General features: G+C 34.0%; 2 protein-coding genes and 1 non-coding gene across 3 annotated transcripts; all 3 read left to right on the top strand.

The window, feature by feature from the left end:
- The first annotated feature begins 529 nt into the window (after nt 1-529).
- LOC107005188 (40S ribosomal protein S11) lies at nt 530-3,208 on the top strand. Its single transcript, XM_015203712.2, has 5 exons — nt 530-688; nt 773-873; nt 2,534-2,678; nt 2,754-2,843; nt 2,930-3,208. Exons 1-5 carry the CDS (start codon nt 636-638, stop codon nt 3,018-3,020), a joined length of 480 nt encoding a protein of 159 aa, XP_015059198.1. The 5' UTR covers nt 530-635; the 3' UTR covers nt 3,021-3,208.
- A 2,236-nt stretch (nt 3,209-5,444) lies between these two features.
- TRNAK-UUU lies at nt 5,445-5,516 on the top strand. The gene has a single exon. It is a non-coding gene; the product is annotated as a tRNA-Lys (tRNA).
- Nucleotides 5,517-9,071: 3,555 nt separating this feature from the next.
- LOC114075321 lies at nt 9,072-10,929 on the top strand. The gene is made up of 4 exons (XM_027913799.1): nt 9,072-9,340; nt 9,420-10,367; nt 10,457-10,612; nt 10,693-10,929. Exons 1-4 carry the CDS (start codon nt 9,092-9,094, stop codon nt 10,927-10,929), a joined length of 1,590 nt encoding a protein of 529 aa, XP_027769600.1. The 5' UTR covers nt 9,072-9,091.
- The last annotated feature ends 927 nt before the right edge of the window (nt 10,930-11,856 follow it).

Genomic DNA, 11,856 nt, shown 5'->3' with positions numbered 1-11,856 from the left:
TCTAAAAAAATAATTTAAGTTTATTTTTAAAAATATTTTAAACTTCAAAACATTTATGGAAATTGAGGAGAAGATAAATAGAATAGAACAAAGTTAGGGAGCGAATTTCATTTTTTCACCCCAACCCTCGATCCCCTCCCCCCTCCCAAAAAAAATATTTAATATTACTTTTTTTAAAAAAAATTAACTTCAAATTTTAATTTTTTCACTCCTACCCTCGAAATCGCTCCCCTCCCCACCCCAATACGAAAAAAATTTAAGTTAATTTTTTAAAAAAAATTTCAACTTCAAAAATTATTTTCTACTCTAGTAAAGAATAAAATATATTTCTCAAAAATATTTTTCATTCAAAAAACAAACAGCAAAATATTTTCTATTCACCAACCAAACATGAGTAAATAAATTAAATATCTACTTATTTTTCAGAAAAACATTTTCGTTCATCCCAAACACACCCCATTCCATTGATATTAGTCAGACTTTGGGCCCAGATATAAGTCGGCCCATTTTTTGCAAATCCAGTCCATACCCGACCTCCCTATTAAAATATACAAGTTTGCCTCACTCAGTCTCCTCTACAAATTAGGGTTTGGCATCTCTCGCCGTCAGTTGATCTTCCTTAGTAGCAATCAATCATGGCGGAACAGACGGAGAAGGCGTTTTTGAAGCAGCCAGGTGTGTTTCTAAGGTTAGTATCCTGAGCAACCTGTTAAAATTCGTAACTTGGGGAGAGATTTTAGCCTAAGATTTGCGTTTTTTCTGATATCGGCAGCTCTAAGAAGACCGGGAAGGGAAAGAGGCCAGGTAAGGGAGGCAATCGATACTTCAAGAGTATTGGCTTAGGATTTAAGACTCCTCGTGAGGCTACTGAAGGTTCGTATTCATTTTGCTCAATTACTCTGCATTGTTGATTTATATTTTTGATATGAGCTTCCATATTTGCATAGTGTGTCAGTCTAAATAACAATTAGTGTTGTGGAACGCCAAATGCCAAATTAGATATTTGTAGTCGAGGAATTATCAGTCTTTTCCTGCCTTTGTTGAAGGCTCAGTTTGCAGTCGCTTTGGGATAAGATAGTCTTGATGAACCTAGGCCTTAAGAACTTGGAGCTACTACTTCTGACTTAGACGTCACAAATTTTGTGTATTTAGAATGAGTTGCGATCCTGACCTGTGATTGAGATGTTCTGGGTGGAGAATATGTTATTATGGTCTGAATGGAGCCAAACATAAAATCTGTTAGACTAGTTTCGATTTCCACTTCCCATTTATGCGAAGCAGTATTTTTTTTTTCTGCACTGTCTTGATGTGTTGAGTGCCAACTAGTTTAGGATTAAGTTGAGGGGAACTAGTTTAGGATTAAGGTTCATGTACAAATTGTTCATGCCTTAAGTGATGGGCCTACTTGCTTTAAATGGTCAAACTATCACTTCTATTATGTTTATGCAGTTTAGTTGGCATTTGGTAAATCTTCTAGTATGAAGTTAAAGTTTTTGCGATTGGCACTTGGTAAATCTTTCTTTAAGTTTTAGTGTTTCCACTGTTGTTGCCATTTGGTAAATTTTTCTATTATGAAGTTATTTGCCATGCATCTGAAATGCATGAAATATGGTTTAATGCAATTTGAGTACACAAGGGGAAACATCGTATACTTGTTCTATAACTTCTTATTAGCTGGGGACTCGGGATATTAAGACGATGTGGGTGCAAGTTATCCATATGTGTTTTAACCAGTTATGTGGCCTTCTCTTGATTTTCTTTTAAATATGCTACAGAATTTCGGATAAAACCAAAGCATTTAGGATTGAAGCAATTCTGTTCTTCTCCTTAGCTTCTTCTCTTGAAGCTCTTGATTCTGCCTTTGCTTCACATAAGTTGGATACTTGTTCTCCAACCATTAAACCTTTGACAGAACTAGGCTTCTGGGATTACAGGCCAAGTTGCAAGTTGCAACTCTTTTACTTGGTCTTTTTTGTTCCATTTGTCAAAGTGACTAAATACCTTCACGTTGTTAGCATTTACATTTATGGAGCTTACATAGGGGGTATGATACTGCGAATAAAAACCTTCATATTACTGTCAATTAGTGGTGAGTATGGATCTCAATAGTGTGATGTTTATGATGTGGATGGCCTTAATATATCAAAAAAGTGCTGAATAAGTGGTGGTATAATTTTGGAGAACAGCAGGGCATTGAATTTTCTTATTTATTCTTTTTTGTTTCCTACATCAACCTGACCAGACTAAGATCAATAGCACTTGGTAAATTTCTTATGTGGGCATTCCAAAGAGACTACATTTACTTACATTTAAGTAAAACTTGTAAATAAAAGATACTTCCTAAATAGCTATCTATGTGACCTTTATGTGGACATGTTGCTTGCTAGCTATAATGTTATCTAGATGTTGGATAGTTGAGAATGACTTTCAAAACAAAGATTTCCTCAGACTTCAAGTTATCTTTTATATATGTTGGCACCAAATATCGTTGATTATTTCATTGTAACCTTATGTTTGGTCTATTTAAGTATAGGTACGTATATTGACAAGAAATGCCCATTCACTGGCAATGTTTCTATTCGAGGTCGTATCCTTGCTGGTACATGTCACAGTGCTAAGATGAACAGAACCATCATTGTTCGTCGCAATTACCTACATTATGTCAAGAAGTATCAGAGGCAAGAGCTTGTCCCTTATAAATGTTGGCTACTTGACTTCTTCTTTAGTTAGTTTTGACACATAAGTTATTTCAGATACGAGAAGAGGCACTCCAATATTCCAGCTCACATATCACCGTGCTTCCGTGTGAAAGAGGGAGATCATGTTACTATTGGACAGTGCAGGTTAGAAATATCTCATTTTGATTTTTCTATAGTATTTTTTTCATCATTTGCAGTTATTGTAAGTAATTACATTTTCTGATTCACAGGCCTTTATCCAAAACCGTGAGGTTCAATGTCTTGAAGGTGATTCCAGCTGGTTCTGGTGGTGGCGGGAAGAAAGCTTTCACCGGAATGTAATATGTTTTTCCATTTCAAATTTTGTTTCTTGTAGGAATATTATGTCAAAACGCTTCTACGTTTTACTGAGTTGTTTCTTCAAATTTTGAACTTAATGTTAGTAAGTTATGTTTTTTTAAGCCTCTGAACTAGCTTTAAAATGTTGTTTTATTGAACCTTTATATAAAAAGGATATTTGGTGATTAAAATAGCAGCTGTTTTCTAGTTTTACCAACAGAATTGCTAAGCAACGAATCAAACACGATATTGAGTAATTACACAAGTCATGTTTAACTGATAAGTTTACAAATTGAAGAGTATTATTGGTTTAGGATTCAAAATCTTGAAAAGGGTGTAAAACCTCTTCCCTAGTGGGATTATCTAGAGCGCGAACTCCATTGCTTTCAATCACCCTCCAAATCAAGAGGCACCATCTGCCTTATTATATCAATTTTGACCCTGATTGAACCACCAATAGACTTGATGTTGTAATAACAACTTGAAGTCGTGCAACACTAAGACATTTTGTTTTCATTTTTTTAGTTAAAAGCATCCCATAGTATAGCAATAGTGTCACCATTCCTGCAGCTGTGGATTGGAGTCCGCCATCCCTTGAAAACACCTTCCAGATGAGAGGTTTATAGTGAATATTATTAGTAAGATAGACATATAAAGTGCATATATACTATAACTTCAAAAGAAAAAATAGATTCAGAATATATTATTTATCAATCTCGAGTGTTGCGATGTAGGTTATTTTCTCTCGGTATAGAAAATGCAAAGTAGTAAGAAATTGAGGATTGATGTACTAAATCTCACTTAGCTGATTCCATTAATAATTTGTAGTTATAGTACATTAAAATATACTACTTGTAAAACTTCTTATTAGCCAGGGATTCGAGTTATGCATTTCTTTGTTTAGAACTCTTGGTACCTTATAAATCCTACCTTGAGAAGTAGAAAGGTTGTTTTTAATTCTTTCACAATTGTTATTTAGTTGAAATTGTAGAAGCTCACAAAATTATTTTTTAGATTTATGTGCTTTTTAACGCCTTGTAACGACAAAGTTACATAAAACTAGTATAGTAGTTTAGGCTCCCATACTGACAATGGCATTGGAAGCAATTTTTTTCTGCATTGTAAAACTGCTTAATTTCACTCTCGTTCTATGGTCTAACTCATGGCCCATGGGTTGCTTGACAGTGTTAAAAAGAATACATTTGTCTTAGGCCTCCAAATTTAAGAGGCCTCATTTTTAATAATAATAGGTTATAAGTTATTAATTTATAACAAATATTGAATACTATTTGTAGAAAAAATAAACTTTTCATGAAAAATGAAGGAATTATAGAAGAAATTTGACATATTTGAAGTACTATATCTCATGAAAAATAATTTAAAAATAAGAATGATTATATTATCAATTGAAAACTAGAAGAAATTAATTATATGAAGTTATTGATGATCCAAGTTTAAGGTCCCATTTAATTTTTGCTTTAGGCCACTAATAGGATTGAGCCGCTCAAGAAGGAGATCATGATGTTATTATTGGATAGTGAATGTTAGGACCTTATTTTGATTTATCTATAGTAACTTTTCATCAGTTGTTATTGTATGTGATAAAATTTTGTACTTTACATATCTTTATCTAAAATTAGAAGGTTTAATGTCTTGAAGGTAAGTTTAATCGGTTTTGGTGATGGTGGGACTTTTTCTTTTTAACCCAAATATGAGCTTGAGTGCTTCAATTTTAGGAGGCAAGACTTTTATTACTTTTCTTGACTTCTAGTCTTCATAGATATTCCTCTGAGCTTCAAATTTTAAAACTTAATGCTAGCAACAAGTTTTCTCGTCTTATAAGATGTTTGATGATTGAACCTTTTAAAATTTTTAATTTTTCTTTTTGGTGATTTAATCTAATGATACATTGCCATTTGCCACAATGAATATTTAAATATCATCAAATTCTGTCTTGAAAATGTGAGAGTATATATTGTTTGCATATGTAATGGTAAAAAATTATATATATTATAAGTTCTCTATAATTTTATTCCCATACGTATGAGATCTATGAAAAACATAAAAGACAATATTTGTGAAGTTACTTATATCAACGATCCTAAACCTAAATAATAAATATGGTAGGATAGTTACTAACTATTGTACACTAGCTAATTCACAATGAAGTTTTGATATGAAATGTGTATAAAGAGGGCAACACATGTGAGAAAAGAATTATATCAACTATAGTTTAGAATCTGTTTCAATAAAGTGTGTCTTAACAATCACATCTATAGGTCAATCGAAGTTATAATTATTTATAAATCTATTTTAAATTTTTGTATATTTCTTATAAGAACTTTTTTTCATTAAAGAAGTATGAATAAAACTATTTACTCGAGATTTATTAAATAAAAAAAGGTATATGTAACGCTTAAACAAAAAGCCGTCTTAGCTCAGTGGTAGAGCGCGTGGCTTTTAACCACGTGGTCGTGGGTTCGATCCCCACAGACGGCGCTACTTAATTTTTTTTCTCATTCAACAAGTTTATTTTGCATAATTTTTGTTTTAATATCTTTTTCATTCAACAAATTTATTTTGCATAATTTTTGTTCTACTTTTTTTCTCTACATTTCCGTCTTGTCATCTTCTATTTTCCCTTCCCTATTATATAATTTATTCTTAAAATGCAAAAAATTAATTAGACTAACTTTGTATTCGAATTTGTGGCCAATTTCTACTTCTATCTACGAAATAAGAAGATACTTATTACTTCATTATATCCTTAGGATTTGCAATACTTATGATTTTTTCCATTAGATCATGAATATGTCAAAATTTTAGTAAAAATCTTACATTGATCAAGTAACATAAATAAAATCATTGTTTCAGCTTTCAAATATGCCAAACGACTTAGAAGGACAAGCATATTTATTAGCTTGGATTGTCAAAGTTTGAGTCAGGATTTGAAAAGTGGCTCAAAATTTAGCATGAGTCACTTGCTCAACCAAATGATCGATCTGGGCTTTAGGAACCTTGAGCTCCACATCATTTGCCACATTCTACTCACATAAGCTCTTCGAAGAGCCATATCCTAAAAACACAGGACAAGAGTTAGGAGAGAGACCTTTATAGAGATGAACTCTATGATACGACTTTAGAGTAGTGAAAGAAGTGAAGCTTCCTTATTTCTTTGTAGCCTTCTATTCATAAATGTGGCGTATAATATAAGTTCACGCACTTCACATTTATGAACAATGTTCTAATCAATGCGGCTTTTCAGGCCTAAGACCTTTTCTAAAACTTTTTGCTCTGAATATCAAGTTTCTTACGATTCAAAGTATACCCTAGACTTGACATGACATATAGGACCTTGAGAGACACTATTCATTACCCCCCTGAACTTGAAGCTTTTTATTCAATGTACACCTAAACTTTATTTTGTTTCAATTACCCCCCTGAACTTGCTTATTCATCCTACACGTACACCTTTTCCGTCCACTCAATATGATCGTGTCTACACGCGCACGACACGTAGATAAATATTTTACCACCTAGATAAATAATTTGCCACCTAGATAAATATTTTGTTACCAAGATAAGACCGACCTTCAAAATTCACAAATGTTTAAACTTCTGAAAGAAGCTTCTCGATTTTCTCTAAACCTCTCTTTGATCTTCCCTAAACCTCTCTTTGATTTTCTCTAAACCTCTCACGAAAGTGTAATCGACAAAGTAACGAGTAGATTTGGCAAGTGTAATCGACAAAGTAACGGTAGATTTGTGCCAGTTGCAGTTCGTGAAGCTTCTCTATTTTCTCTAAACGTGTCTTTGATTTTCCCTAAACCTCTCTTTGATTTTCTCTAAACCTCTCACGAAAGTGTAATCGACAAAGTAACGAGTAGATTTGGCAAGTGTATTCGACAAAGTAACGGTAGATTTGTGCCAGTTGCAGTTCGTGAAGTGTTTGGTCGTTTTTCTTTGGATCTTGTCTGAAATTGTGTCTACAAGTAAGTGATTATCCACTCGATTTCGCGTAGTCTTGATGTATTGTTGTCTGTTTTCTTTACTTTTTCATACATATTTTGCCTATTTTGCCTATTTCGTTTAACGTTTCGCCATAGTTTCCGATTGAGTTTCAGATTAGGGGTCTAATACTTTTCAACTAGAATTTTCACTTAATGAATGTATTATTATGAAGCTTTTTACCTTATTCATGCATGAAATTTAGGCTTTTTGGTAAAATTAAGGTTCTAAGTATTAGGGTTTCTGGTATTGTTAAATGGTGGGGTATTTTATAATTGGCAGCCTTTATAATTTGTTTAAGTATATTGTGTGGGATGCCTATTGTATGTTGTTGAGTAATACATCTACTATCCTAAGTACCAATTGTTGCTTATGTTTTGGTGTTATTATATATGTTTCGATTTTGTTGCTTGCATTGTACAATATACTGATTATTATTGTGGTTATAGGTTGACAGTATGACTAGTAAGTACCTCAATTTAAGGTTCAAATTTGGGGGTATGTTGGTGAGTGAGGTAGGTCCAGTATATGTTGGGGGTAGGACTGCATATGTAGACAATGTGGATGAAGATCATTTATCAATTCCTGAACTTGCAGATTATGCTAAGTCTTTTGGGATTAGTAAGTTAGGAAAAACATATGCAGCTCCATCTCTAGGGGGTGATTTGGTGGAATTGAAAAATGACATGGACATTTGTAGCATGGCATTATTTATGCATGATGGGGACACAATAGATATTTATGTGTGTGATAACACTATTCTGGATGATGTGGGTCCCAGTGAAGGTCAAATTAGTCAATCTTTAAGTCAAGTGGTTGAGTCTTTTAATTCACATGGGGAATCTCTAACTGCACAACCAAAAAAATCAGATCTAGGTTTAGGTTCCTCTTCTTCCTTTCCAGCTACTGAAAGACTTGAAAATGATGGGATTGCAAGGGTCGAACAAGAATGCCAACAAGAAAGTGATGATGATTATTCTTCAATAGATTGGACTGATACTGAAGAAGAAGTTGAGCCAACTATCCAACAAGGAACTGAACCTTCTATTCAACAAGAAGTTGAGCCAACTATCCAACAAGGAACTGAACCTTCTATTCAACAAGAAGTTGAGCCAATTACCCAAGAAAATGCAGAGGAAGACATAGACAGTGATTCTGTCTGTTCTGACCAGTCTATTGACTATGGTAGTGATGTGCATGAGGAGTTGAGAATTGTTAAGGAAGATGTGAGAAAACTTAGAGAAAGTAGGAGGAGAAAGAAGAAGGAAAAACCAAAAGGTTTTTTAGGTGAAGTTGGATTTGATGAAGGGTATGAGGATATTGAAAAAGGGAAAAAGAATTTCAAGGGTAAGCTAACAGAGGATGAGCCATACTATGACAGTTCTGACTGTGATAGTTTTCAAAGTGATGAAGAAGAACCTGTTTCTGATGATGAACTTGAAGGAGGGAGTTTAAGGGGGAGAAAGAAGAGTAATAGGGTGGTATATGATTCTTCTTGTGATATTGTAATATGGCAGTGTGGTTTGATATTTGAAAGTGTAAAGCAATTTAGAGAGGCAGTTACAAAATATGCTATAAAAAAAGGAGTTGAGTTAGATAAGTATGTGAATGAGAGTACTAGAGTGAGAGTGAAGTGTAAAAGTGGTTGTCCATGGCTGTTGTATGCAAGCAAGGAAGGAAGGAGTGAGAACTTTACTATCAAGACATACAATCCAAGGCACAAATGTACCAGGACAACCAATAATATTTTGTGTAATTCAAAGTTCTTATGCAAGTATCTGAAAGATAGGATTATTTCTCAACCTAGTATAAAAGGGTGGGAGATACAAGAATTGGTGAGGAAAGAGTTGAATGTTCATGTAGGCAAGGCAGTTTGTTTAAAAACAAGAAAAATTATTTTAAAGGAAATTATGGGAGATCATGTGGCAGAATTTAACAGAATCCTAGACTACAAGGATATGTTACTCCAAACAAATCCTGGTAGCACTTGTGTTGTGAAGCTTAAAGATTCAGAATCAGGAAGTGGGATGAAAAAATTTCACTCTTTTTATATTTGTTTTGATGCTATGAAAAAGGGTTTTCAACAAGGATGCAGAAGATGTATAGGGCTAGATGGGTGTTTTCTAAAGGGAATTTGCAGGGGTCAACTTTTGGTAGCTGTTGCTAAAGATGCAAACAACCAAATGTATCCAATAGCATGGGCAGTCATTGATACTGAAAGCAAGTTGACATGGAAATGGTTCATGACCATTCTGAAAGATGATCTTAATCTAGGAAATGGTTCCCAGCTAACTATCATTAGTGATATGCAAAAGGTAATTGAATATCTTTCTTTTGTTTATGTTTCATGTAATTGCTAAAATTTAACTTGCTTTTTTTGCTTTGCAACTACAGGGACTAATAGCTGCTGTAGATGAACTATTTCCAGAATGTGAGCACAGAATGTGTGCTAGACACATATTAGCAAATTGGTCACAAAACTTCAGAGGCTTAGAGAGAAGAAAGAAATTTTGGGCTTGTGCTAGATCAACATTTGAGGCACAATTTAAGTACAATATAAATGCCCTGTCCAAGCTGGGAATAGGTATTGTTGAATCCCTTATCAAATACAACAAGGAGACATGGTGTAAAGCTTTTATTCAAACATTTTCAAAGTGTGATAGCATAGATAACAACATGGCAGAGAGTTTCAATTCTTGGATCTTGGGACCTAGGAACAAGACCATTGTAACTATGTTGGAAGAAATTAGAGTTAAGGTGATGAGTAGAGTGAGTAAGTCAAGAGCATTTGCTGAAACATGGACAGATGGAATATCTCCAATGGCAATGATGGTATTCAATACAAATGTAACAAGATCAATGCAGTGCAACATTGAATGGAATGGTGATGTTGGATTTGAAGTGTTAGAAGGGGTATACAAGCATACTGTGAACTTGGGTCAACAAAAATGTAGTTGCAGATCATGGGAATTAAAAGGTATCCCATGTGCACATGGTATAGCAGCAATGAACCACTTGAACATGGATGCATCACAAGCAATATCTAGTTGGTATAGAAAAGACACATATATGAAGACATATTCTCATTTCATTCAACCAGTCCCAAACATGGAAATGTGGCCTGAAAGTAGAAACCCAATGGTTGAACCACCTGAGGCAAGACAAATGCCTGGTAGGCCACCAAAGAACAGAAGAAGAGAAATTGGTGAAGTGAGAAAAGCTGGAAAGTTGCCAAGAATGGGGACAGTAATGACATGTTCACTTTGCAAAGGACCAAATCATAACAAGAGAAATTGTCCAAAAAATCCTAAACCTAAGTCTACACCAACACCCACTCAAGAGGTACATTCATATTAATTTGCTTTTATAAATTATGTTAGATTACTTATTAAATTTAATGTCTTGTTGTGTTCTTTTTCCAATCATATTAGTCCACCACTGGAAAAAAGAGGGGTAGAGGTCATTATGAAAGAACAAGCACCAGTAAGACTGGTACAAGAAGAGGTGCAGGAAGTGGTTACAAGAAGAGGCCTAAAGTTGTTGGACAAGGTGTATTTGTTGCTGATACTGGATATACGTGTATTAATGTAAGTGTCTTATAAACTGTCAAAATTATATTTGTCTTCTAAATGTGAATCCCAAAATAACTATGTAGTTGATATTGCAGCAAGGATTGTCTAGCAGAAAGAGGATTAGTACTGGTGTGGTGAGTTCTGCACATGTGACAGGTGATATTGGTTTTAAACCTACCAAGGGACTGAAGTGGAAAGGCAAACAGGCCATGACTCAAAGAGAACTTCAAGTCGAAAGTGTTATGCGTCGTATTCAAACCAGATCAAAAGCTGATGGCATTCAAACAAGGTCACAAGCCAAAGGAAAATCACTCTCAAAGAAAACTTCTTAGTTGTGTGGTTGTGTGGGTGTCCAACCAAACTTGAAATAGTGTTTTATGTGTTGATGAATCTGTGGTTGTTCAAACAAACTTAAAGTAGTTACTGTTTAGTGTTTTGGTGCTTGTGTGGTTATTCAACTAACCTTAAAGTAGTGATTGTTTTATGTTTTGCTAGTTAACTTAAGTTATTGTGATTGTTGATTGAAACAATGAAACACTATGATGCTTCTTTTTTATGATCAAGAAAGCACTAGTTATGTTATGTTTGTTGCCTTCATGTTATTATTTCATGGTATCATAGTACCCATTACATGTAATTGTATTGATCAGCAAAAACAGCAAAAACATACATTAATAGAACACCAAACCAAACTAATCCACAAAATGAGTACCCTAGAACCAAATGATTTTGCCTTAATAACAATTGCATTAAAAAAAAATTCAACGACACACTAAATAAAAGAACAATATCACATTGCATATCAAACTAATACCCAAAATCAGTTTCAATATCCATTTGCACTTGAGCTGTTCTTCTTGTTTGTTGGTTTTCTTCAACAAACCCAAAATTACAATAATCGCTTCGGTCGGAAATTCAGGATCATACCAATCGAAAAACTTACAAGAATTTCGAAATGAGGACTGCATTTCATAAAATCAAAGTTAAAAAAATGAAATTTTATAATACGAACTTGTCAACTAAAAAGCAAAAAAGGAGTAACAATACATACCCCATAGTGTCTACAACCGAAAATCTACGTCCGGGATTGTCATTTGTCCATGAAATTTTCAGAATCGGAGGAGCCCCACATAAACAAACAAGTCTCCTGTTATTGTTCATGAATTTAGCAATAACAATTAAAACAAAAAAAGTGAGAAAAATCTGAAATTTGAAAAGGGAGAAGGGATAAAGAAGAATAAATAGGTAGAGAATAGAGA

This window comes from Solanum pennellii, chromosome 12, assembly GCF_001406875.1.
Source record: "Solanum pennellii chromosome 12, SPENNV200".
NCBI classification, from domain to species: Eukaryota; Viridiplantae; Streptophyta; class Magnoliopsida; order Solanales; family Solanaceae; genus Solanum; species Solanum pennellii.
Note: the sequence above shows the minus strand (reverse complement) of the source record. Positions and strands in the feature narration are given on the sequence as shown.

Coding starts and splice junctions, on each gene's coding strand:
- LOC107005188 (XM_015203712.2), top strand. CDS start 636: ATGGCGGAACAGACGGAGAAGGCGTTTTTGAAGCAGCCAGGTGTGTTT. Junction 874..2,533: donor TCCTCGTGAGGCTACTGAAG/GTTCGTATTCAT, acceptor ATTTAAGTATAG/GTACGTATATTGACAAGAAA. Junction 2,844..2,929: donor GTTACTATTGGACAGTGCAG/GTTAGAAATATC, acceptor TCTGATTCACAG/GCCTTTATCCAAAACCGTGA.
- LOC114075321 (XM_027913799.1), top strand. CDS start 9,092: ATGAAAAAGGGTTTTCAACAAGGATGCAGAAGATGTATAGGGCTAGAT. Junction 10,368..10,456: donor CACCAACACCCACTCAAGAG/GTACATTCATAT, acceptor CAATCATATTAG/TCCACCACTGGAAAAAAGAG. Junction 10,613..10,692: donor CTGGATATACGTGTATTAAT/GTAAGTGTCTTA, acceptor TTGATATTGCAG/CAAGGATTGTCTAGCAGAAA.